The 26,397-nt window shown below is 52.4% G+C and overlaps 3 protein-coding genes across 6 annotated transcripts; all 3 read left to right on the forward strand.

The window, feature by feature from the left end:
- Positions 1 to 34: 34 nt before the first annotated feature.
- Positions 35 to 15,224, forward strand: SFPQ (splicing factor proline and glutamine rich). Of its 4 annotated transcripts, XR_012778531.1 has the most exons (12): positions 35 to 788; positions 1,166 to 1,354; positions 1,450 to 1,751; positions 1,866 to 1,961; positions 3,337 to 3,533; positions 3,826 to 3,910; positions 4,197 to 4,314; positions 4,547 to 4,595; positions 4,673 to 4,794; positions 13,789 to 13,833; positions 14,129 to 14,204; positions 15,138 to 15,224. XR_012778531.1 is itself a non-coding variant. In XM_075522092.1 (11 exons), the coding sequence occupies exons 1-10, from the start codon at positions 138 to 140 to the stop codon at positions 13,807 to 13,809; spliced, it is 1,830 nt and encodes a 609-aa protein (XP_075378207.1). In that variant the 5' UTR covers positions 35 to 137; the 3' UTR covers positions 13,810 to 13,833; positions 14,129 to 15,190. The 4 variants fall into 4 exon arrangements, 3 of the variants coding, with proteins under 3 accessions (XP_075378207.1, XP_075378206.1, XP_075378205.1); XM_075522092.1 differs by having other exon boundaries at positions 14,129 to 15,190; XM_075522091.1 differs by lacking the exons at positions 13,789 to 13,833; positions 14,129 to 14,204; positions 15,138 to 15,224 and adding exons at positions 6,404 to 6,469; positions 7,425 to 7,562.
- A 3,214-nt stretch (positions 15,225 to 18,438) lies between these two features.
- On the forward strand, positions 18,439 to 19,811 carry TMEM35B (transmembrane protein 35B). Its single transcript, XM_075522453.1, has 3 exons — positions 18,439 to 18,692; positions 19,073 to 19,253; positions 19,345 to 19,811. Exons 1-3 carry the CDS (start codon positions 18,585 to 18,587, stop codon positions 19,473 to 19,475), a joined length of 420 nt encoding a protein of 139 aa, XP_075378568.1. The 5' UTR covers positions 18,439 to 18,584; the 3' UTR covers positions 19,476 to 19,811.
- A 2,136-nt stretch (positions 19,812 to 21,947) lies between these two features.
- Positions 21,948 to 23,125, forward strand: LOC142419520 (platelet-activating factor receptor-like). The gene has a single exon (XM_075522589.1). The coding sequence runs from the start codon at positions 21,948 to 21,950 to the stop codon at positions 22,950 to 22,952; it is 1,005 nt and encodes a 334-aa protein (XP_075378704.1). The 3' UTR covers positions 22,953 to 23,125.
- Positions 23,126 to 26,397: the final 3,272 nt, after the last annotated feature.

Here is a 26,397-nt window from a genome sequence, read left to right on the forward strand (position 1 = left end):
GGGGGCGGGGAAACTATATTAGGGGCGGACAAAGGCGGCGGCGAGGCCGTTCAGCTCGCCGCCATTTTGAGCAGCGGGCTCTGAGGAGTAGCAGTCGCGGCGGGAGCACCTCTCCTCCTCCTCCCTCCACCACCACCATGTCGCGGGATCGGTTCCGTAGCCGTGGCGGCGGCGGAGGCGGCTTCCACCGGCGCGGCGGCGGCGGTGGCCGCGGCGGCCCCAACCACGATTTCCGCTCTCCGCCGCCCGGCATGGGTATGGGCCAGAACCGCGGCCCCATGGGGGGCGGCCCGCAGGGCCCGGGCGGCCCGCCGGGCGGAGGCCCGAAGCCCGAGCCTCCGAAGCCGCCCGCGTCGACCTCTGCTCCGCCTTCTTCGTCCTCTTCAGCCGCCGCCACCACGGCGGGGCCTGCCGGCAGCCAGGCCGGCCCGGGAGCGCCTCCGCCGTCCGCGCTGCCTGCGGGGCAGCCGCCGCAGCAGCAGACCCCGGTGTCGACGCCCTCCTCGGCTCCCTCCGGCCCGGGGGGGCAGCCGCAGCCCAAGCCGAGCCCCAGCCCCACCCCAGCCGGCGGCCCTAAGAAGGGACAAGGACAGTCGCCCGGCGGCGGGCCCAAGGGACCGGGCGGCCCCCAGCAGGGGCCCGGCGGGCCGCACAAGGGCGGGCCGGGGCACCGCGGCGGGCCGGGCGGAGAGCCGCGCGGCCGCGGGCAGCAGCACCAGGGACAGCAGAGCCTCTCCTCGCAGCAGGGCTCAGCCGGCGGCGGCGGCGGCGAGAAGCTCTCGGACGAGGTGAGTCATGGCCCCCTCCCCCTGCCCGAGCCACAAGATGGCGGCGGCTGCGGCCGGGCACGGCGGTTCCGCGCGCCCTCGCCGCCATCTTGAGGGGAGGAGCGCGGCGGCGGGGGGCCCGGGAGAGGCGAGCCGAGAGGGGCGGCGGCGGCGAGCGCAGCCGGCCCGCGGGGACGCCTGAACGTGCTGTGCGTGTTCCCTAGGTGCCTAGGCAGCTCCCGACTGCGGCCTGAGGGGTCTGTGGCAGCATGGGTTTGTATTCGCTTGCGGCGCCCTGGAGGTGCTCCGGGCTTCCTGGCGGGAGAAGGCCGCAGCTTGGCGGTGCAGGTGGCGGGGCTGCAGGCAGTGATGGCTCGAACTGGTCTGCTTCTTTGTAGGGATTTAAAGCAAACCTCTCTCTTCTGAGGCGACCGGGGGAGAAGACCTATACTCAGCGTTGCCGCTTGTTCGTTGGGAATTTGCCGGCTGATATAACAGACGAAGACTTTAAAAGACTGTTCGCCAAATATGGGGAGCCAGGAGAGGTTTTTATCAACAAGGGGAAAGGCTTTGGATTCATTAAATTGGTAGGCTTTTGTACTGTACGTCCATCCATTTAATTCTCACGAAATAGTAATTTACAACGTGGTTTTCTAAAACTGGATCTTAAACTTTTCCTCAGGAATCTAGGGCTCTTGCAGAAATTGCGAAGGCAGAACTGGATGATACCCCCATGAGGGGTCGACAGCTTCGTGTTCGGTTTGCCACACATGCTGCTGCTCTTTCAGTGCGTAATCTTTCACCCTATGTGTCCAACGAGTTGCTGGAGGAAGCTTTTTCCCAGTTTGGTCCAGTGGAAAGAGCTGTTGTGATTGTAGATGATCGAGGTAGATCAACAGGAAAAGGCATTGTTGAATTTGCATCAAAGCCAGCTGCAAGAAAAGCATTTGAACGGTGTACTGAAGGAGTGTTTTTGTTGACAACGTAAGTATTTTACTGCTTGGAATTTTTAGCTTTTAAACTGAATAAAATTTTGGCTTCTAGTTTTTCAGAATGGAGATTCTTATGGAAAAGTAAAATGAGTATTCTTTTGTTCAGCACTCCTAGGCCAGTTATTGTGGAGCCATTGGAACAACTGGATGATGAAGATGGTCTTCCAGAAAAGCTTGCTCAGAAGAATCCGATGTATCAAAAGTAGGCATTATCTTTTGGTGTAAAGAGTATACAGATGATGTATGTAGTATTGTCCCAGACTGTGAAGGGGATGGAGTAATTTTTCAGAAACAGGCTTTGAATTTTGAGTAGTACTTTCAGTTCTTGTTTTTTTGGCAGTAGTTTTTTTTAGATAATGCAACATGCTGATTTGTTTAGTATGTTCACTAAGCATTGCAGAGGTGATTTTCTACATTGCATCACAATTAAACAGTAAAGCCTAAATAGGAGCCCAACAACATGTTTTTTGGTATATGTAGAAACTCTTGAAAATCTGACTTCAACTGTTTGCTCATCCTGTTGTTGAGAAGTGTCACCTCACTTAAGGTGTACCTCATGTTGATGATCCCATAGGGAATTTACAAACTGATGTTTATGGTACAAAATGAGAAATCAAGTAAAATTTTAACTCATTCCATGATTAAAAAAACCTAGTTGCCTGTGAGTTTGCCTTTTGAAGTTGTTGACCACTGGGTGTGGAAGAGTAGATAAGAGTCTGCAGGAGTCTTTTCCTAAGTAGCAGTTTTAGGTGAGGATCTGTGCATTAAAGCTGTTTGTTGTAGAAATGTTGTCTTTTCCCAGATCACAAAAGGGAGTGCAGGGGGGAGATCCAGTCAGTCTTGTTTGTATGAGAAAGTGTTCAAAATTACTTGCTTTGATGAAAAACTATAAACAGTTTATAGGTAGTGTCTTTGAAAACAGTGTAGATTAGTGTTCCTAAAATGTTGAAATACTTTACATTGCTAATGTATGGAAAGCTTTTGAACTTTCCTAGTTTTGTTCCATTAATTACTGAATCTTAGACTCCAGTTTCTTTATATGACAAAAGAAACTGTTGGCCCTCAGGCATTTTGAAAACTGTTTAAGTTAAAGTGAAGGTTATTACTTGCCTTTGACACAAAGTGCTTTGGGTAAGTTGGCACTGAAAAAATCCATCTCTCCATATGCTGTTGTTTTGAGCAGCTGTACCTACTTGGGCAAAGGCCTGTCTTGTTTGAGGATTTTGCACCTGGCAGTTGCCAGCAGTGGAGTGTCTAAGGAAGAAGTTAAGAACAAGATAAACATGCAGTAGAACTGTAAGTGGGAAGATTTGCTTGGATGTGATAGTGCAGGAATCTCTGTATTTGCTACGGTAGTCATAGAATTTATTTATATTAAATGCTGCTGTTTAAGTGTGTAAAATGCTGTACTGTTATCAGCATTCTGTCACAGCAAGTTTTCTGTCACATAGTTGTGAGGTAGTGTTTTCAGGGCTCCTTTGATGTTCCCTGAGAATTCTGCTGTTCTGCTTGTGATCTTTTACTGACCTTCAGTTTCCAGGTTTACCCAGTATGAATGAGCATCTTCCTTTCTGCAGGGAAAGAGAGACTCCTCCCCGTTTTGCTCAGCCTGGCAGTTTTGAATTTGAATATTCCCAGAGGTGGAAATCTTTAGATGAAATGGAAAAACAGCAGAGAGAGCAAGTGGCAAAAAACATGAAAGATGCCAAGGACAAACTTGAAAGTGAGATGGAAGATGCTTATCATGAGCATCAGGCAAACCTCTTGCGTCAAGGTAATTGGCTCTGAATTCTATATCATCTTTTTGCTTTAAATGCTGGCTTAAATGTCAGGATGTTTAATGGTTTAATGAATAAATTCACGCTTCTACTGCTAACTTGAGAATTTCAGGCTTAAAAAAGAGCAACTGGTAGTTTTTCAGTTTTTACTTAAATGAAGTCTTGTTAAGAATAGTGACACTCAGAAGGTAGCTGTCTGCCATAGTGCAGAGGTTGGTCTAATTAAAATCTGAGTTTAAATCTGACATGAGTTTGTGAAATAGCTGGTGACAAGTTTCATCTCTGCAGACCTTATGAGGCGTCAGGAAGAACTGAGACGTATGGAAGAACTCCATAATCAAGAAATGCAGAAACGCAAGGAAATTCAACTGAGGTTGGTTTGGCTTTCGTGGGATTTCTTAATGTTACATTTGGGGTTTTTTTCCAAATGACTTCTATATGAAAGTTTTTATTTTTCAAGAAAGACCATTGCTGCTTCAGTTTGTGTATGAGGGATTGAACTGCAGTGTAAGTTTTTCCTTGAGTATTTGAGCATCATAGTGTGTCTTTTGCTTAAGTGTAATCATTCAGTGCCTTTTAAATTGCTCATGCAAGTGATGTTGATAAGTGTTGAACGTGTTTCACTCCTGGGGTTTAACAGTCTGCTTTGGGATGATCAGGCAGGAGGAGGAGCGTCGCAGGCGGGAAGAGGAAATGATGATACGCCAGCGGGAGATGGAAGAACAAATGAGAAGACAGAGGGAAGAGAATTATAGTAGAATGGGTTACATGGATCCAGTAAGTGAAATCATGATTCTTATGTGAACACGTTTTTTGGATACATTACCATGTTCACGGTTTTTTGGATGTATTTTCAAGATTGATGCATTTTGCTTCCTTTAGGTTAGATAATGCAATGTCTTTGTGTAGGTGAAATGGTAGTAGTTGGCTGTACGTGTGCTTTATCTCCTGAAAGGTATGGATTTCAAGTAGTTGATTATCCGTGCTAAAAGTTGTTTCTTCTATGCAGAGGGAGAGAGACATGAGAATGGGTGGTGCCACCACAATGAACATGGGAGGTAAAGAATTTTTAAATAATTGCTTTATGTGGTTAACTTAGAAATTGTCAGAATATGATTATATATTTCTCTTTTAGATCCTTATGCTTCTGCAGCCCAGAAATTTCCACCTCTCGGAGGTGGTGGCGGCATAGGTTATGAAGCTAATCCAGGAGTTGGCCAAGCAGCCATGAGTGGTTCTATGATGGGAAGTGACATGGTAATGTATCCTGTGGTGGCTTTAGTTTAGCACAAGGGAAATGATGTGGTTGGGAATTGAGTTCTCTACCAGTGTTCGGATGGTTGTGTGAATTTCACTGTTAACTGCTGACTTTCTTGTCAGGTGTTTAATATGAAGACGAGTGTGGCAGTATGTAGTGCTAGATTAGTTCTTAACCATTATAGTAGCTTACACAGTCGGAAGCTGTTTGTAAGTACGTTCAAATGTGCTGTTAAGCATATTTGCAATTAACTCTGACTTTATTGGACTTCGGAAATTCTGCGTCACTGTTAGGCTTGGAAGGATTTTTTTATAAATTCTAGAGAATCTGACAAATCTCATAATACGTATGTAGTTGCTTTTCAGTAATTTGACATTCTGTATTTATGGACAAGAGAGATTGTTGTTCTCCTTTCCAATGTGTAACGTTGCATTTATTTGGGCCCTTCCAAGCCTAGTTAGGATTGATGCATGTTGGTATGGGTATGCTGTTAATTCAAAAATCTGCGCTCATGTCTATTTAAGCAGCAGATTAACTTAAGTAATGAATGGTAAACAGCATATCACTTATTCTGTACGCTGATGTTTGCCATAGAAGAGCAGAAATGCTGTTTTTTAGCTTTAGGCATATTCCAGCGATCCTTGACTGTAGCCATTTTGTGGTTCCTATCTCACAGAGGAATGATAGCCCGCTCTTGTTTTGCCGTGTTAGGCATGACTATATAGGTAGAGTTTGTTAAAGCTACGGCATATCTCATGTTCTGAGGTATGTTTCCAAACTGTACTATTTTTGGCACACCATATGTGTGAATGGGCTTTCAGCCTGCTTGGTGTTATCACACTGAAGCAATACGGATGTAGATTAAAGAAATGCTTAATGGGTAGGATGGAAATCTATGTTGGTTTAGGTGGTGATATTAGTGTGCTTTCACCCCCCTCAAAGGGTGTACACTCTGTAGCACAAGCCGAAGTAAATGATTTTTGGGTGGGTTTAGGCCTCTGGCTTAATGTGGTGAGCTACCATAGTAGCTTGTCAGGTATCTTCCATTTTTTTGGGGAACCATAATGATAACTGCAGAGCATCATTGATTCAGTAGACAGTGCCGGTGGCCTTAATGTATCTATATAATCTACTGATATTTAAGCAGTTCCTAAGTTTCCCGTGAACAGTTAGGCAGTCTGCGGTGAATGCTGTGTACATTTTTCTCCTGAAAATCATGGTACAGGTGCATGCTGAACTTGTGTAATACTTGAAAACATGATATGGTCAAAAGGTGTGACATTAAGATGGTTTAACTGCCTTGAGTTTCTTAGGATGGGGATCTCTGCCACGCAGTGCTGTCACAGTTACTGGGCTGATATCTTTTAAACAGAATTGGAGATAAGCTTAAGCTGCCATGAATTAGGCAGAAAGAACCTAGATAATCTGTCTGAAATTCCTTTCTTGGAAGGATTGAAACTAACTTTCAGAAGTCAAGAACTTGAAGTGTGAATTTTCAGTTGCAGATACCTTTTGTAACAAACAACCTACCACTGTTCTGTTACTCGGTAGTGGAAAACTTGCTTGAAATGAAAGTTTAAAGCTATCTTTGACTTTATAATTTGTCAGTTCTGTAGATTGAACGCTGATCACACCTACTGATACAGTAACTGAATGAAGTACGTGCAACTAGAGGTACTAGTAAAAATGCCTGAAGTCTCTGCTTTACTGCAGGGTAATTTAGCTTTTACATCTTGGTGTGAAACCTTTCAACGCTGTGAAGTTGTGAATTTTGCAAGAGCTTGTGGTGAAGGTGGGGTGGGAAGGGAGATATTGACTGGATGCACACAACCCTTTGTGCATAGTTCTAACTGGAAACACTGAATAAATTGTAGTTCTTTGAACACGTTTTGCATATTATACAGCAGCAGTTCCGGAGTACGTGGGATTTAACAAATGCAAGTCTTTTGATCGAGCAATTGCGTTGGTTAGGTAAATCACTGGTCATTAGCTTTTTTCACATTTTTTTTTCTTCTTGCAATCCAGTAGTGCTCACAATCAGTTTTGGTTACTGCCTAAGGCCTCTGCAGTTTAGTCAGCAGACCGTAGTCTTAACCCCATCTTGAAAAGCACATGGTCTCTATTGCAGCACATGCCATTAACTGGTGAGTAGGCATTCTGTTTACAATGACATTTTATGAATGTCAGCTCATACTTCAGTGAACTGAAGATTCGTTCTCTGGCTAGGCTTATTTGGAAATGACAGTGATATAATCTAAGCTTTTACTGCACTAAAGGTGAGAAGTTTGCAAGCTATTTGCATTAACTTGGTTGAAAATTGCTAGAGCTCATTTGGAAAAGTTGTTAATTCACATCTGCACTAATGCTTACATTTCTAGCACTGCAGGGAGGATCTGTTCTTTGTAACAGATGTATGAGAATGCATCAAGTGGGAACATACCTCAAGGCATGTATTACAATAAACTAATTTTTAAATTACCCTTTTTTCCTTTCTATGTTCCCGGTACCTGTGGATCGGCTCAATGGTGATTGTATCGACGAACCTTGACTGCGGAACCTTCTAAAAATATATACTTAACACACATGGACATCAACTACATATAATGAACTGTTAATTCTGTTCCAATAGCGTCCTGAACGCTTTGGGCAGGGAGGTGCGGGGCCCGTGGGTGGCCAGGGTCCTAGAGGAATGGGGCCTGGAACACCAACAGGATATGGTAGAGGGAGAGAAGAATATGAAGGCCCAAACAAAAAGCCCCGATTTTAGATGTGACCTGTAGTTTCATTCCAGTTTGTTTTTGTCTGTCTTGTTTAGACACCAACTTTTTAATTCTTGCATTTTAGTAAGAAAGCTACGTTTTTATGGATGTTAGAAACTTACTGACCTAATATTTGTAAGTGGTCTGTTTGGGCGAGTACAATTTAATTATGTAATGCAGTGTTTCAAAGCAAATTTAGCTGTTTTTTTGATGTATAACGTCCCTAACTTGATGGCAGTGTACCTTGTGCCACTGAATTCCCAAAGTGTACCAACTTTTTTTTACTGTGCTTCAAATAAATAGAAAACTAAATGTAGTAACTCTTCTTGCCATTCGTGGTTAAACATACGAGGCTAAATACCACACCTTCCGCAGTAAACAAAGAGTCTTGAGTAGAGGTCAAACTAGACCGGGGTGTGGAACTGTAGTGAAGAGTGAGATCTCTTCCCGTAATGCCTCTAGCTTAAGATTGGGTCAAATAGTAGCCTAACTTTGCAGTAGGTGCAGATTTTTGAGCATTAATTGTGCTGCAATAAGGAAGCAAATGGAAATCTTGCAAGTGCTGTAAGATACAATAATTAAAGCTACACTGCAAGCAGTGCAGTATGTAATGAATTTCATATTTTAGCTATGGATAACGGGTGGTGGGATGGTAGCACTTACCACCTTGGCAGTTACTGCTTGGAATCTTTTAAAGACTTTAAGCAGAAGACTAGCAATGGTTATTTTAAAATAAACTCATAGAATGACTTGTATTGGCTGACTTCCTAACTAAAGGATTGTTAATGTGATATTTATATGTTCTTAAGCTGTCTGAGATTACAGGATCTGGCCTTGCTCCGTATTGTATACTTGCCTGAAATTGCTTGGCAAAAAGACCAGAAAGTGTTACTTGAGTGATTAAGGTTAACTTGCTTATGTCCTCATGCTAATTGAGTGGACTAATTTGCATAGTTCAGAATACGATTATTTGTATTATGGGGACTGCAGGAACTATTCTTAAATCATGTAGCTGGTGGGCAAATCCTAAAAACCTGTATGTAAAATACAGAAATTAGCTTGCTTGCATGATGGTTATCGCTCTTTTATTATTGATGTTTGGAGATAATGCATCAAAAGTAGTATCTGAATCTGGAGTTTAATAGTTAATACTACACCGTACAAATAAACTCCCTTTAAGGTTCTTTTGTAGAAGATTGATGAATTCGTTAGCTTGCTGTTCATTTTATTAAGCCCCAGAAGAATTTCAAAGCATTCTGGACTCATTGATAAGGTAGTTGCTTTGCTTATTATTACATTGTACCAGATAAGCTGGGAACGTGACTTCCCAGTGTAAAATACCTTGGTGTTAATGCAGGATACATCAACCTGCTTGGCACAAAGTAGGTAAACTTAGTTTGGCTGTACCTTCACACGATTCCCCAACTACCGAGCATTCTGTGAGTAGCTTTAATCTTCCAAAGATCTTTCCATTCTTTGTGCTAAGCATTGGCTAATTCTAAATTCTATGCTAAATTGTCTCTGCGGTTAAAACTTTAGTGTCAGATTGCAGTATTTTAGAGTGCAGGTGATCCCTCTTGAAGTACTCACTGTAAGTGCTGTTACTCTTTAAATGAAAAAATAGCATGTTGTGAAATGCTGACACCAGGTAACACTGACTTGGGAATACTAAGCGCACTAAATAGTGACTCAGCTTGTTTGGTGAATGCTTCTTATTTTCCCAGAAAAGTTTGGGGGTTGATAACATGCTACAACAACGAATTGCTATTCAGGAAATTCCGAATTGGCAGTTCCTAAACTGTGGACCAAGTATTTGGGAGTACTTGTATTGGATACTTAGTTTAAAAATCAGCAGTACCGATGCAATTTGCTTTATTGAAGTAGTATTAAATAATGCATATGTTTTCTGGAGGGTGTTCGTGGGACACCCGCAAAAGGTGAAGGTGTCTGAGATGGGGAATTCTGAACGTAAACATTAAATTAATTTTTTCAGTTTATTTTTCAGATTACATGTCATTCTTTATTAAAGAGATGCTGGTGCATATCCTAAAGTATGTTCTTTTGTAGTTCTGTAACTTGGAAGAGTGAAGGATGCTGATGTCCTTGTACCTTACAGAGGTTGTCTTTTGGTACCCCTGTTTTGTACGTAAGCTACTGTTGCTAGGTGTTAAAAATAGCTGAGTTGCAAAACCATGATTAGTAAATATATTGAAAGATTTGGCAGTTTTCAAAACATCTGAAAGTTTGGTTAAATCTAGCTTCGTTGTAGCTGCATAAGCAGAATTTCTAAAACAAGTTCTGCTCTGAGTTGCATGTATTAACCAGGCATACAGTTAACTAGCCAACTTCTTTTCAAGACCTTTTAAAGGTGGTGTCTTAAAAGCTGGCAAACATGTCAACTTTTAAAGTCTGATAAAGTTGCTAAATGTGGGAGGCGAGAAAGTTACGTTCCTTTGATCTGTTCCTATGAGGTTTTGGACTTTTTTCATAAAATCAGATTTATATAATTGAATCTTTAAAACCATTTAGAAAAGTGCTTCGTTGGTCAGACCTGTTTTTGGATGGTCTGGATCACATAACACATTTTTGTACTGGACTTGGAGGACATTGGCTGTTGCAATTTAGCTTGCTTTATCAAAATTGAGCCCATTTTGACACTTAGATCTCTAAAAACTGCAGCATGTAGAAACTGGTATCGTTATACATACATCTTCACGCTTTCTCAGAAATGAATACAGAATAATCTTACCTTCTGGTGTAGGCACATTACACTAATCATTTATACAGCTGATGAGAAACTGAAACTGCTTTTGAGATTTTGTGGTATTTTTGTGGTAGAAAAATTCTTGGCTTCTCCTTGGCAACCATTTACTGTGGCAGCAAGTTTTTGCTGGAGTTTGAGACTGCAATTTACACTTAAAACTAGTGGCCTGCTACATAACTGCACTTAGCCAGCATTTCTGCAGTTCATAACTGTGAGGAACGTAGTACCAGAAATGGCAATGGACATTAGGACCCGGATGTAGTATTCCTGCTTGCTCCAAGATTCTCATTGCCGACTGCATACAGGTAGGTAACAAGCAATATAATATAACTTGGTGACTTTCTATGTAATCTTATACTGTGGGTATTCTGACATCACACTTCTGACTGTGGAATTACAGTGCAGCACTCTTCATACCTGTATGTTAAGCTTGCATCAAAGCTGCGTGGTTTTCGGTTTTAAGCTTTGTCTTGTTCAGAGTCAATAAGCAACTTACTGTGATTCTTAGATAAGTATTTTCAGACCCGATTCCTTTGTACATATGACTCGGCTTGTGTGGATTTTTCTTAGTTCCGATGTAACGAAGATATTCTTAGAATGAGCTCTGTGGGGAAGAGGGAATGTGATCTTACACTCACCTAACTAGCCAACTAGGTGCTATCCGTGCCTAGAAAAGGACTGTTTAAACTTTCTGCAGTGACAAAATGGCCCATCTGCAGTGCATCCCTTTGTAGAGTCTTGGCTTGGTAGGAAATGCGTTAGTAATCACTGCTCTAGCCTGGTGTGCACTACGTGATAGTCACTTACTTAAAGCTTGCCAATACAGTCAGCTTTGAGACTGATGTGGAATATTTTTGAGTGCTTGAATGAATATCCCCGTGAGTAGTTTCATAGAGCCTATTGGACATGTCAGTTGCCTTTATTTTAATATTTGATTGACAAGCATAATACATTCCTCTGCCTTTAATTGACAGTGGTGAGATTCTGTATTTCTGCCTCGTAGAGTCATCTTGGTAGTGTAATGCTCAATTTAATTTTTCATCAGTCTTGGGGATGTAATTCTAAACTCTTCATTACTAGAAATACTGAATGTAGTGTTTCAGGATTAACATGCTTACATTTCCAGACATCCAGACATGCTGATCTCCAGCTCTTTTGCATTAGCTCTTGAACCTGAATTTCAAGGTCCCTTGTTTCAGCACATGATCTAGCTCTTGGCTGATGCTCAGTTTATTTCGGAGGTGTTGTAACGTGTTTTCCCGCTTGTTCTGCAAAGTTCTGCTTTGCATACTTGTTTCTGGTATTATTGTCACATTTGGACCCTTCTGTGTTACCTTCCAGGCAAGACTCTTGCTGGTGAACAGGGGATCTGCTGGACAGCCTTGCCCTCTGCTGTAGCTATCTTTTCATGTTCCATTGAAAGCTTGAAGTAGTAGCTGCACCTTCAAGATCGTAATAACAGGTCTTTGGTTACACCACAGTGAGTGTAGCCGAACTCTAGCTAGTCAAGCAGTGACACCACTTGTCACAAAGTCAGTTTGGCTTTTCGTGATGGCTTACTCTTACCTGTGATTAGAATTCAGTAGCAAAACCGATGGCAGTATGCGTACTGTCATGTAGCAAAACTGAATTATTAATCTTTAAACCAGTGCTCAGATCTGACTAGTTTTTCGAGTGTGCTCTGGATACTTGACTTGACCTGCAGGAATGTCGTGGAGGGGTTATTGGCACATCTGCCTCGTTCTACGTACTTGAACTAGCAGGTTTTTGACATTCTTGGAGCAAGCAATTTATGACTGAACCATGGGTCTCATACCAGCTCTGACTGTCTGCAGTAATGAAACTTGGTGTGGTAGCTAACTTAAAAGCAAATAGCCATGTCTGCTCTAAGTCAGTCTGTAACAAGTGGGTACAAGAAATGACATTAAAGTGCTTGCATTGTGTTTCATCTTGGTTTTATCTGTGTGTGAAATACACTTTTTCTCAAAAGCTTACCTGAAGCTCAGAAGTGTGGTGTCAGAATACATATGCGTACCTGCTAGGCCCTCAGATCCAGATACTGGTGCTGTCAGGAGAGAGCACAGCATAGCGTGTATGGGGGCTTTACTGTAACATTAAGCATACAAAGTGTTGATTTGCTTGCAGTTTTCCCCATAGCTAAACACTGAGGCCTGTGAGTAGTTTTAGGACTTGAGCAGTAATGAATGGGGTTGCATGTCTCTGTTAATCATTGCCAGCTGCAGTGACATGATCAGGAAGGCCAGTGTTTTGTTCCATTATGTTAAATGAGGCTAAGCATGTTGGAAAGGATGCATAAAAAGTATGCTGTTCTGGGTAATTACTTGGCTTCTTCCACTACTAGCAAGTTTGGAATCAGCTAATTAGCTTCAGATTTTTTTCTCTCCTTACCAGCTAGTGGGGCTCTTAAATAGCTGCTTACTGGAAAAGGAAAAAAAGGGAGGATTGGCCTTCTCCCACCTCTGTCATTGCTGCTAGATAATGATTGACACGTTAGGACTTGGCTGTGCAATCCCGCAGTGGTCTGTGAATACCCCATCTCTATAAATGTTGCTTCTGAACACCAGTACTGAAGAGCTAACTGGGGAGGGCTGGGAGGAGCGTGGCTCTAAGTGAATCTGGAGTGTTAAAAGGATGCACAAAGATATAGTATCCCTTATGCATGGTGTTTGTTGCTATGGCATAGAAAACAAAACGTGCATACTATACTTCTGCTCCTGAGGGCCATGATAAAACCCAGGTGGTGGGTTTGAAACTAAACTTGGAACTTTGCCCTGCCTGGTCAGATCACATTGTGACCATGGTGTGACTTGCCTCCCAACTAGAGGTGTGCACAGAACCTTGTACTACTCCATCCCCAGCTGCTGACCATTGCAGTTTGCCCTCAACTTAGCTATATAGCAAAAGGGTGGGTCTTCAGAAGGGAAGAGTCTGTTGCCGAGCATAAAAGCAGTAGACTGACAACGCTAACCTCTAGGGTCTTCCTTTGGCTTTTGAAGCACTTCTTAGGACTATTGAACCCGAGGGCTGCTAGGAGTCAGGGACATTGCACTCCTTCATGAAGGGGAAGAAAGAGGGCATTGCTACAGGAGAACAAACTAGGGTAAAAGAGTTGAAGTAGCTTGACAAAATTGTTAATGCCTTCACATAAGGGATAGTATACCTCTGGCTGCAATCAAACTTCATTGTACTCAGACTGGTGATTTACGGTTTGTGCTCAGACAAGGTGCAGTTCTTCAGGCAACTACCTGCATATTCCTTCATCTCTTTACAAGTGTTTAGGCTAGCCTATTTCTGCCCCTTATTCTTCCACTTAATATTTTGGAATAATTTGTAAATTCCCCCTCATAACTAATCAGTCCATGTATCTTAAAACCTTATTTTTAAGTTAGTTTTGAAATGGTCAGAATTTTCTGTGTATTACTATAATAACTTCAGTTGTTATCCTTTAGGTGAAGATGAAAGCTGAGTGAAACCGGAGTGCTCATCCATGGGAAGTAAGCATAACTTCTAGTCTTGTTCTGAATGGGTGAAATTATAAAGGCTTCTGAACACTTGATGTTCAGTCACTGAGTAACTTTGAATTGGAGAATATTGAGAAACCGGTACGAGGGAATACATGAAATGTGCAGGGTAGAACTTGGTACCTGCTGTCAAGCTGTGGGGTTAAGCACCCAGACTCCATCTGGGCTTGATATCTTGACAGCAGTGGTTAAAAATATCTTTCTAGACGTGGGTTTGTACAAATGATTTCAAAATCGGCGTGAGTATAACTTGTGAATATTTTTCCAGTTCAGGAGCCGAGCATGAGCACATCCAGCATGATGCCCAGTGATATGTGGAAGGGACCAAGATAACAAGTGAACAAGTAAGTAGTTGACGTCCTTATAATGCTGTAAGAGCTCAGTACCCTGTCACCCTGTGATGTATTATGTGGTTCCTGCCTGAAATTTGCCCTTGATTGATCTCAATTTTATATAAAATTTCTGAATCTTTCTTTTGTAGAGCCAAGATATAACCATTGTTTGAGGCTTTTCAGCCCTGCAACATCAAATAAACTCTGTCCTCTGAATGCTATAGGTGGTCAAACAAGAAATAACCATTTTTACATTCAGGCTCCAGTGGAAGGGGTGTGAATGGGGTGGGTGATTGTCAGTAAGGAAAAAGGGGAATGATAGAGCAGCTGCTTCTCAAATGTTAATCTAACTAAAAGTTGTTGAAAAGCTACTTTTCTGAAATATTTTAATGAGCACTGAACTTCCCAAATAACCTGGAAGATGAATTAGCACACACAAGAGCAGAAGCAGATAGCAATTTAGGGAAATAAACTAACTTGTAGCGCTGGAATTAATGAAATTTTCCCTCTAATTTACCACTTAAACTACAAGGGGGAACTTCAGGTATTTAAAATCTCGTGTGAGGAGCAACATGCAAAGTACCTTAACTCAGGAGTGATGGGTAAGTAACAGCTTAGATAACACCACAACTGAACCTGTAAGATGTGAAGCCAGTGAGATTCAGTTGGTGAACTCCTGTTGAATCGTGTGTGATCTGTCACTGCTGCTCTTGTTTTTCTGGGTAGCAAAACGCAAAGCCATTTCAGATCTTTGAAACTCAGGAAGTAGATGAAAATGTGAATGTTGTTCACTTAATCTCAAGTCTGACATGAGAACGTGATCCTAGAGAGCAGTTGACAGGTGCACGGCCTGCTGTGATGCGCTGGTTCCCTTTCCGTGTCGTTACGTGTGATTCCTGCTGGTGTTTTTAATGTTCATGCTAACTGTGTGCTTTGCACTTGCAGAAGAAGACAAAGCCTGAATGCAATGAAGAGGAGCCAGGAACATACGGTTTTTCAAAATAAAATATTTATTTTTTTTATAAACGATGTCTGTTTTATTCCAGAGTGTATTCAGTAAGCAAGCAATCTGTTCAGCTCAATGTGGTATGGATGAATTTGAGAAACACTGCCACAAATGAGGCTGTAAGAAGGGGATGCAGAATGTGCTTGGAGGGCTTGGGTCGTTGGATCCTGCTCTATAGTGTGGCAAGCACCCAAAAGATAACCACTCATAACTACTTCAAAACCTGACAGATATGTAATAGGGTTTTTTCCTGCTGGGATTGTGCCGTGGGCTTTCTCTTGTAGTTAAAATGCTCTGGTTTTCAGGCTAGCTCTATTCCTGACCAGGGTGCAGCTATAGGTGCTTAATGACTAGCTTAATTTGTTTTATAAATTACACTTGCACCTAGGGCACTTAAGTATTTTTGGAAGTTTCATGCATTCCTTCCCCATTGCGAGTCCTGTATACTGCTGTATTTTTAGATCATATAATTCTAAATGTTTACATGTGCCTGGTTGGTTGGTAATGGTTTTCTTGGTGATGACTGGTAATTAAGCCTGAGATACCACAAAGTTAGAGTTCTTTGGAAGCCAGAAAAGTGCTCGTTTCAGCTCTTGCAGCACAAACTACCATGGTTCATATTGCTTCATTTGATTCTTTGGACAGCTGTACTGTGCACATATGTAGTTCATGCTGTCATTAAATATAATCTTTTGTTTAAATATCAAGTAATTTAATGTGTTAAAATACACCAGGGGTAGGTTCTGTTGGTACAGCTGTGTTGTAACAAGGTTTTCCCCTACAGCAGCATGAAGAGACAGGAACATTGGGCTGGGAGCTGCCTTGCCAGACTAGAAAGATTGAAATAAATTGGATTTAACGTGGCAAAGTCGTATGAAATACTGGAGAGATGTCTGAGTGTCCAGTGGTGCGGGATTAGTGCCTGGCTGGAACACAACTCACCTGCGCTTTAAATCCCAGCCAGGAATATGTTTTGCTTTGCCTTAAATGTTTACTTCCCTCTAGGAAAGTTGCATTAACAAAACAGTAGCGTTGGTCAGAAGGGCTGGAGCTGCGTTTCTGATGCCGCCTCTCTTATTTTACAGCAGTAGGCATAGATAAGCAGCCCTGGTGCCCATCTCTGCTACCCTGGCCGGGCGGGGCTGGTTGGGCCTGTGCCTGCACCCCACGAGCAGCTCGGGGGGCTTGGGTGGAGGGGAAGGACCCCGGCACCCAACCCCAGTGGGTGGTGAGAAGGTTGCTGCTGCATTAAAAGCTTCTCGCTGCTGCTTTTCACTTTTTCGTGCAATCAAGCGATCGGGTACAGGATAATCAGGTATTTCACTCTCTGATTTGACTTCTTTATGTTATTGTCCACATCCTGAAAAGGCTTCGGTGCAAAGAGGTTTTGAGGTTCCTCAATAGCTGTGCTGCAGGGGGGTGGCTTTCGGTGTCACTGCAGGCTTATGCAGCCTTTTTGTCCTCAAATTCTGTTGTTTGCCAGTAACTTGTCCTAATTTCTTTTCTACTATTGCAGCATCGGCTGCTTCCTATGTGAAACTGTTCCAGCCTGTGTGCGATTCCAGCATTCAATGTGCTGAACTTCACCTCCTACGCCTCCCTTTGTAAGCAAACCGTGTTTTGCTCTGTGTTTCACAGAATGGCAGAAAGCCCCCCGATTTCTCTGCCCTTGTTGGCCGTTCTCTCATCACCTGGTAGATGAGGAGCACAGAGGTTTTCCTCTCCTGGCTGGGTGCCGTGCCAGGGGGTTAGTGTCCTGGCTGGTAAAGCTGATCCCTTGGTTCTACCACATATTTCATTAAGTAGCTCTTGTAATTAAAAATTGGAGGCTGGGAGCAGGTAGGAGGCACTGGGTGGATGGGGTCAGTCCTGTCCTAGCCAGGCCCCCGCATTTATCTGCTGTCGTGTTGCGCTATGGAGGGCTGCTCTGAGCTGCGGTGCCGTGCTGGGGCTTGGGCACCGTCCCGGGGCGGGTCGGTGACTGCGGTGCTGGGGCAACCCTGGGCTCGGCCCCGGCCGCCTGGGAGACACAAACACGCGGTGAAAGGGTTTTGCAATGTTTGCACAAAAAAAACCCCTCTGTCCTGGCTGTGAGCAGGCTCGGCTCTGTGGTGGGGGTGGAACCCCACTGTTGGAGAAAGGCCGTGGTTCTTTTTAAGCTGAAGGAAGGCGATTTCTGCGGGTGGCTGTCTCCCTGGCTCCCTCGAACAGCAAACCTGGGAGCAGTGACAAATGCTTCCTGCGGTAACACCAGCGCACTGAAGCCACGGCCCCGCGCTGCAGGCGCTGAGCTGCCGCAATCCATTGTTCAGGATTGTTTGGTCTTTTTTTTTTTTTTTTTTTTTAATTCTTTTTTCCCCCAAGGAGCTTTCTGAGACAAGGAAGGGCTGGAGCCTGCCCTGGCCTGTTGCTGTTTATCATTCCTCAGCTTGCGAGCCGGAGTGGGGAGAAGCTCCACATCCTCAGCTGCGCTCGCTGCGGCTCGCCCAGCAGGGCCAGGGAACGATGCGCTGCCAGGAGTAAAAATAGTGCCGTAAAGCCGTGCGGCTACGACTGTGCCGGGGTCGGTGCTGGTCCAGGTCAGCGGTGCCCCCTGGGCCCCACGGTGCTTCCCGGTGCCTGGGAAACAGTTTCTGCTCTTTCATGGTTTATTGGCATTAAAAAAATACTTCCACTTGGATTATGATAACGTCAGTGCTGCCGCGGCTCCTCGGGGCCCTGGCTCTCGCCAATCCAGGGCTGACTTTTCCGGGAGCCTTGGCGTGCTGCGAGCAGCGCAGGCCGTGACGCAGGCCTGGGGAGCGCGGCGGCTGCCGCCTCCTTTACCCCAGCCGGGCCTCCCTGGTGCCAGAAGAAAATCCCTGCTGCAGCTGCCTCCTTAACCGGCTGCTGCCTGACCCCGCGGGGCTGCCACAGTCCCTGCCTGCCCCGTTGCCTGCCCCGCTGCCTGCCCCCCGGTCTCCGCAGCCCTCGCACCGTGACCACCCGGAGCCAGCGGCCCACGGCGGGTGCCAGCGTGGAGCTTGACCCGCTCACGGCGCCCACAAAGCCCCAGCTGTGGGTTCTGGGGTGGGGGGGTTTTTTTCTGCTTTTTCACATTTTTTTCACCCGCCTCTGGTTTGCTGTGAGGATGGTGCTGGCGGGGCGGGGGGGATCACAGCCTCGAGGGGGGTGAAGCTGCAGGCCCAAGCAGCCCCTGCCCCAGCAGCACCCCACGGCTGGGGGGGGGTGGGGGGGTGTCCCTGCTCCTGCCTGCCCCGGCCAGGACGGGGCTGCGGGGGCCGGGCCAGGCGCAGGGGCCGGAGCGGCCCCGAGCTGGGCTGAGCCGCGCTGATCCGCTGCTGGCCCCGCCCGTTCCCGTTCCCGTTCCCGTTCCCGTCCCCGCCATGGCGGCGGCGTTCACCGCCCTCCGCGTCCTGCTCGGGCTCTTCTTCCTGCTGACGGGCGTCGCGAAGCTCTCGGACCAGCTCTCGGCCGAGCTGCACCGGCACATGGTGAGCGCGGCTGGGGGCGGCGGGGGCTGGGCTGGCTCGGGGGGTGCAGGACCGAGCCCCTGGGGTGCAGGGCTGAGCCCTTGGGGGGCATGAGCCGGTTGGGGTGCTGGGCTGAGCGCTTTGGGGTGCTGGGCTGAGCCTTTTGGGGTGCAGGGCGGAGCCTTTCTGGGGAAGGGGCTGAGCTTTTTGGGGTTCTGGGGTGCAGGGCTGAGCCCTTGGGTGGGGGGGGGCAGCAGGCTGGGATGCAGGGCTGAGCCCTTCAGGGGGAGCAAGCCCGAGTCCCTTAGGGTGCAGGGCTGAGCGGAGCAGACCCCGCCGGAGGGGCTGTGCCCCCCAGCCCCGGGCTCAGGGCTGCTGCACTCCCCTCCCACCCTTCCCAGAAGTCGCAGTTCGTGCGGTTCGCCGAGGTCTTTCCCCTGAAGGAGTTTGGGTTCGTGCCGGAGCCGGGCCGGTACCTGGAGGTGGTGGGCTGGGTGGAGGTGGTGGCCGGGCTGCTGCTGGCGTTCGGGCCCCAGCTCCTGCAGGAGATCAGCAACTTCGTCCTCAGTGTCATCATGATCGGTGAGAGCGAGCGGGCACCCACCGCCCTGCACGGGGTCTCGGGGGACGCTCGGGGAGGGACCTCGGTTCCCACGCTCTGCTCCTGGCTCAGGTGCCATCTACACGCTGCTGGTGCTGCGGGAGCCCCTGGCCATGTGCGCCCCTGCCACCCTCTGCCTCGGCCTCCTCCTGCTGCTCAACATCCGTGGGCACGCAGCCCCCACCAAGCCCAAGTTCGAGTGACCGGAGGCAGGAAGGACGGGCGGCTCGGCTGGCGGGAAGCGATGCCCTTATGGTATTTTCGGGGATGGCATCGCTTCCCACACGGTAACTTGCTGCTGAGGCGTGGTGTGTCCTCTTCTGCCGCTGCCGGGGACCCTGGTGCCTGTTGTCCCCATGCTGCGGGACCCAGACTGGTGCTTTGGGACAGTGGCCATGGCACAGCCACTGCTCCGGCAGCTCTGTTGCTAAACTCGCACAAGGTGTCCAGCTCTTCCCAGCATTTGGCCATGCCGGGCTGGGGCTGGCGCTGCTCTCCTGGGGGCTTTTGTATTTTGGAATAAAGCCTCTTGTTTTTCACGTTTTGGCTCCCCTGTTTATTTCTGCCTCCCCCCACGCTGAGCCGCAGGGGCTGAGGGGATGTCCTGGGGCTGGAGACCCTGGTCCCCCGGAGCAGCACCTGGGGACAAGGACTGGGGACAGGCAGGAGCCGGCAGCAGCTGGGGCGGAGGCAGACAGCCGGCGGGGAAAGCCTGCGTGGGGGTGGGAGGCCCCCGGCTGCCCGGAGCCACCCAGCAATGTGCCAGGCCACTTGCTGCACATCCGGGGGGGTGACAGCAGCAAAGCGACCCCCCCAAACCCTGTGCCCGGGCAGGCACATGCTTTTTGGGGCTCTTGCTCCGGTGGGGCCCTGCACCCACAGGGACCCCTCTGCCACCCCGGATGGGCACAGCCAACGCAGTCCACTGGGGATGAGCCCCAAGATAACATTTGAACCCAGTGCATCTCCCGGCAAGGCGGCTGGGATGGCTGTAGGGGGAGACCGGCCATCTGGGGATGAGCAGAGGGAGTACAACACCCCCGTACCCCCAGCGGGACCCGAACCACCTTGGGGTGGCACTTTGTGTCCCAAAGGAGCATCCACAAATTGCAGGGCCGTGCAAAGCAGCGAGTCGAATGCTCACAGAGCTTGGGGGAGCCCGGGGTGCTGCTCCCCCTAAATCCACCTTTGAAGCCAACAAAAGCACTAAGAGCCGGGAGGAGGCAGATTCCAGCTTTGATCCCTTTTGGGGCATCCCCCTTTTCCCCCAGCTGCTGGGTGCGGAAACTTGACCCTCCGCCACTTTCATCCCCGTGTGGGTGGGAAAAGGGCCCTGGGAAATGGTCCGAGACGGGGCTGGGGGCACGTGGGGGGGCCGGCCGCACCAGTACTGCTGCAGCCAGCCCCCCCTGCGTACCCCCAGCCCTGTCAGCCGGCGCAGGGGGTCTTAGCATGGCTCCAGCGGGGAATCCCCCATTACATACACACACAGGTGCTTTCCCCGCTCCAGCTGCCATCCCGCAGGCACTAACCCCCACGGGGGCTCAGGACGGGGAGCGGGGGGATCAGGCAGCCCCTGCCTTCCCCCCAGCACTTAAAGCTTCTCCCAGCCCGGCTGGACCAGACAGCGAGGAGCAGCCGGAGGGGACGCAGCCGGTCCAGCCCGACCCGGTGGGGTAAGTAACCAGCTTGGCGTGGGTGAGATGGAGCATCCCCCGAGCAGACTGGGTGGGGGAAGGAAAGGGAAAGCGGGACTGTCAGAGGAGCTGGGGGCTCCTCGGGGTCTGTGCCAGCTCCGCAGAACAACTGAAGCCCACAGGGATGAGCCCTGAATCCCCTCCTGGCTCAGCAGCTTGTGTCCTCCATGCCTCGGCCCGGTGCTGGGTGCTGCGTGTGCCGAATCTGGCCCTGCCGTGCTGGAAAACACCCGCTGGGTGACTCAGTGCCATCGGCGAGGTGTGGGCAGGCGGTGATGGGAGGTGAAATAGCTGCAGCCCTGGGATACAGCCATTGCGGCACGATGTGGTTTTCCATGGCCAGGACTGGCAAACAGTGGGGTGGCAAACCTGCCTCGCTCAGGGCTGAGGGGCGCGGGGGGCTGCCGGCCCCATGCTCGTACCCCTCCCCACGCCAGGGTCTCTCCACTCCAGTGCACGCTGAGAAGGTGGGTGACTTCCCCATGGGTGGGCTCCATGGGGCGATTTGGGGTGCTGGGAGGGGGACAGGGCTGGGTGGCCCCAGCAAGCACGCGGCTGCGTGGGAGGTGTTAAGCCCTGCAGCTGCCAGCTGGAGCCGGCGCAGCACCTCCGGGTGCTGCCGGACGCGGCTCTGCCCCTCGGCCACGGTGCAGCTGCGCCTGCCGCTCCCCGGGGAGCCCTGGCTGGGCGGCTGACGGTGGCCCCTGGGCTCCCTCACGGCGTGGGGGGACGTGGCTGGGGTTGGGCTGGGAGGGGATCCCAGAGCCCCGCGTCTCCTGCAAGGAGCCGTTGGAGGCTGAGCCCCTCTGGCAGACGATGGCATCCCCGCGGGGGGCTCTGCCCTCCAGTCCCCAGCAGCTGCCGCAGGCGCCAGCTAGAGAGGTCGTCCCGTTCGGGTCAACGTCCCTTCCCTGCCCTCCGAGGGCTGTGTTCAGGGCCGTGCCACTGACTGTCCCCCCATCTTTGCAGGACCCCGGGATGAACGGCTCTGCGCCGGGGCCGCTGCCGGCAGGGCACCCCAGCGAGTGCGTGCCCAGTGACCCGGTGCAGTTCGTGCTGGTGCCCGCTGTCTACTGCCTGGTGTTGTGCGTGGGGCTGCCGGGCAACCTCGTGGCCTTGCTGGTTTTCCTGCAGAGCGGCAAGGTGAGGAAGGCCATCCGCATCTACCTCATCAACCTCACGCTGGCCGACATCCTCTTCAACCTTACCCTGCCCCTCTGGATCCCCTACTACCTGGCCGGGGGGGACTGGCTGCTCTCGGAAGCCGCCTGCCGCCTGGCTGGGGCCGCCTACTACCTGGCGACCTACAGTGCCGTCACCTTCATGGCACTCATCAGCTTCAACCGGTACTGCGCGGTGCGGGCAGCGCGGCGGGAGCTGCCGCTGACAGGGCGCCGGGGGGCCGCGCTGGCCTGCGCCCTGGCCTGGCTGCTGGGGCTGGGCTGCGCCGTGCCCACCTTGGCCACGCGGCAGACCTTCCCTGCCCGCGCCGGGGCCACCACCTGCTTCGAGCAGCATGGCCGGCAGCGGGCATACGCCTATGCCATGGTGGGCTTCTTCGCCATCGCCTTCCTGGTGGTGCTGGGCACCTACGCCTCCATCGCCTGGGCGCTCTCGGCACCCGCTGCCACCTCACCGGGCTCCCACCGGCATCAGGCACGTGCCATGGTGCTGGGGATGCTGCTGGTCTTCGTGGTCTGCGTTGCCCCCTACCACCTCACGCTGGCCCCCTGGGTGGGCAGCCGGCCCCCCGTGCCACCCTGCGGGCCCCCCGCCACCCTGGACGTGCTGCACACGCTGAGCGTGGCCCTGCTCAGCCTCAACAGCTGCCTCGACCCCCTCGTCTACTGCTTCTCCATCCGGCGCTTCCGCGCCGACCTGGGACGGACCCTGCGCAAGATCGGCCGGTGCCTCCCGGTCTCCCCACCAGCCCCCGCTGGGCCCGTGCCCAGCGCCCGCGTGTCCTCCTTCGCCTCCTCGTAGTGGGGTGGGCACCAGGGTCCTGCCCCCCGGCTGCCCCAGCGCCATGGTCCCGGTGGGACGGGGTCCCTGGTGCCAGGCTAGGGGTGGGGAGCAGCGTGGGGGGAGCTCTTGGCTTCGTGCACCTCCCCTCCTCCTCCCACCCCCGCTCTGCTCTCTGCGCATCCCCACGCGCTCACGGGCCCACGGTTTCCGTTCACGCGCGGATCCTGCCCTCCGCATTCGCAGGCGCTGGGAGGGCGGCTCTCCCGGCGAGGGGGGGACTGAGCTGCTGCGGGGGGAGGCTGAGCCGTGGTGGGACGTGGTGAGACAGGAACGAGAGGGATGCCCAGGGGCTGCTGTCCCCTCCCCCGGGGTCTCCATCCCGCGGGGACATGCATGATCAAAGACACCCGTGGCATGAGCCGGGCTGCCCGGGAGGAGCTGTTTGGGGCCCCAGGGCCGGCTCTGTCCTGCAGCGTGCCGGAGCCTCGCGCCCGCATCCCTCCTGCTTCTGGCCAGGATTAAAAATGAATGAGCCAAAGGCTTCCCCGGTCTCTTTGCCAGCAGGTGCCCGTGCCGCGCACCGAGCAGCGCCAGCCGCTCCTGCACCCCGGGGCAGGGCTGGGCGTGGGGCAGCCCTGGGCCCCCCAACCCCTGCTCCCCATCCCCAGCCACGGCTCAGCCCTGCTCCTGCAGCAGGAGCCTGCGCCGGGGCGGCTCCTGCACTGGGGGCTGCTGGACCCTGCTCCCCCCTGCCCCGTCCCCTGCCCTGCCCACGGGTGGGTGGCCACGGTGGGCGCAGCGCAGCCCCCGGCCCCACGCCTGCCGCCCACCTTCCCGGCGAGCCCCGGCGCGCGGCAGGGACGGCAGAGCCAGCGCAGGGCCGTGGGCGGCTGCGTGGGCGGAAGATGGTGTTTTCCCAGCCCTGGCTCATTCCTGCCGCCACCGCAGCCCCGCTCCCCAGCGCTGCACGGACGGGAGCGGCGGGTGCTGTGCAGCCACGCGGGCTCTGGGGCACGCAGGGGGACGGCGGCGGGGGCCAGGGGGCCGGGGTGCATCAGCTACCCCTCGACCAGGGGTCTCGCCCCCCAGCGCAGGGCTCCTCTCCAGCACGCTCCAACCCACCGGTGCCTGCGAAGGAAGCGTGAGGCTTCGGGCAGGAGGAGACGGGCTGCCCGGGACACCACCGGCACAGCACAGGCAGGGTGGCAGCCGGGCACCGGGGCGGCTGGGTGCTGCCTGTGCCCGTCGCGGTGGGTTATTAAAGGCTGCTCGGCTGCCAGCGGGGGGGCAAAGCTGCGGGTCAAGGCCAGGCCCCGGGAGGATGAGGTCTCCATGTGCCATGGGCATCGCGCACCATGGTGGCTCAGGGAGACCACAGCACGGTTAACCTGGCGTGGGCTCGCAGGACGCCAGGGTGCCCGTGGTGCCTGGGCATTTTGCTCTGGCTCCATGCAGCCGTGCCCAGGGGCTGGGCTGGACGGAGCTGGTCTCTGTGTGCTGCGGTGCCGTGTCTCGGCAGAGCTGGGACATGGCCTCTGGTCCGCACCTGGTCCTGGCCCAGGTGTCCTCGACCACCCGGTTGTTCCCCTTTTGAAGTTCATATTAAATTTTAATCCTTTTATATAACTGCTCAGGGAGGTGGGCAGAGCTCTGCTCCCCGCACGCAGCAGGAGCAGCCGTGCCGGTGGCAAGGCAGGGTGCTGCAGGGCCCGGCGAGGGCTGGGGCTGGGGCTCCCCTCCCCGGGGCAGCAGGACTTTCGGGGGGCTCTCTGCAGGCCAGGGGTGGGGGCAGCCCCAGCTCCAGCTCTGGCTCTGGCAGGGTGTCTTGGGGAAGGGACTGTTCAGTGGGATGGGATGGGACAGGATGGGATGGGACGGGACGGTGATGGGGGCCACGGGGCTGCTGAGCAGAGTGCCCCGAGATGGGGGTGGCTCTGCAGAGCGGCGGTGCTGGGAGCAGGGCCTGGATCCGGCCACGCTCTCCCCGCAGCATGCTGCTCTCCTGCTGCCCCGTGCCACCCGGGGAAACACCCGAGTCCTCCAGCCCCGGCTGTCCTGCTGGGTGACTGATGGCGTGACTGCTGGGGACAGCCCTGCCTGGTGACAGGCAGGCTAAGGACCCGGCTAAGGACCACAGCGCTGGGACGTGGACACAAAATGCCGGGACACGGCTTCTTAAAAACCCGCTCCAGGCGCTTGCCTGGACCGTGGCCCCCCACGCTTCGGACAGGGGCTCCCACGCAGCGTGGTGGGTGGCTTCGGGGCCGGCGTGGCGCCAGGGTTGGGCACGTGCCGCGGTGTGGCTCCCGCCACCGCGCGCAGCAAGGCGTTAACCAGGTTATTGTTCCGCTGCACTTCTAACCCACGTGCGCGGTAATTATTATTATTAGGAAATTACACGGTGCGGTGCGAGGGGCTCGGCGGGCGGGCGGCAGCTGGCAGCCCCCGGTCTGCCGGGGGGAGGACGGGTCCCCGAGGGCTGCACCCTGCCCCGGGCTCTCCCGGTAGCCCGGAGCTGTCCCGGTACCCCGGCACTTCCCGGGCGGGCAGTGTGGCCACCGGCACGGGTGGGTGACAGGTCCCAGGTGCCCCCGTCGCCCCGGGGTGCCCCAGGGGGATGCCCACGGGTGGGTACCACCTGTCCCGGTGCCGGCCCCGCACCGCGGGGCAAAAGCCCACGCTGCGCGCCCCGCCGGCGGCAGCGCCCCGGCCCCACGCGCGGCTCCCCCCGCTGCCCCCCCCCCCCCCCGCCCCGTCCCGGCTGCGCCCCGCCGCGCTCGGGGCCGGGGGTCCCGGGGTGCCGGGAGGCGGCGGCAGAGCCGCACCGGAGCCATCTTGCGCCGCCGCCCGCTCTGACTCCCGGGGAAAATCCACCGCCGTGTCTTGGCTGCGCCGCGGCGGCGGCCCCGCTCCGCTCCGCACCGATCCGCGCCGCTCCGCGCCCACCCGCGCTGCACTGCGGGGCCGCCGCCACTCGCATGCTGCCGCCCGCCGCGCTCCCACGCGCGGGGCGCCGGCCCGGGCCGCGCCGGGACCAGCCGAGCCCAACCGAGCCGCTCCGGTACCAGCCGGGCCGGGAGCAGGCGGGCCGGGCCGTCGGGGAGCCGCCGGGCCGCGGCCGGAGGATGTAGGCGGCGGGAGCGGGGTAAGAGCGGCGGGCGCGGCGGGCTGTGGGCGCGGGGGGGGCCGGTGCCCCGGCGCTGCCCGGGCCGGCCGGTGGCTCCCCGGGGGCCGGTGCCGCCGCGGGGCATCGCCGGGCGGGCGGGGGCCCCGGTCCCGGGGATCGGCGGTGCCCAGCGCCGGGGGCGGGGGGCGGGGGGGGGGCTCTCCCTGGCGGGGCGGCGGGGTCGGGCGGGCCAGGCCCCGGGGGGACGGGACGTGTCGCCCGGGGACCCCTCCACCGCCGCCGGGCGGGTGCCGGGGGGGAGCCGGGGGGAGGTGGCAAGATGGCTGGGGACATCTC

This window comes from Mycteria americana, chromosome 21 (genome assembly GCF_035582795.1).
Source record: "Mycteria americana isolate JAX WOST 10 ecotype Jacksonville Zoo and Gardens chromosome 21, USCA_MyAme_1.0, whole genome shotgun sequence".
NCBI classification, from domain to species: Eukaryota; Metazoa; Chordata; class Aves; order Ciconiiformes; family Ciconiidae; genus Mycteria; species Mycteria americana.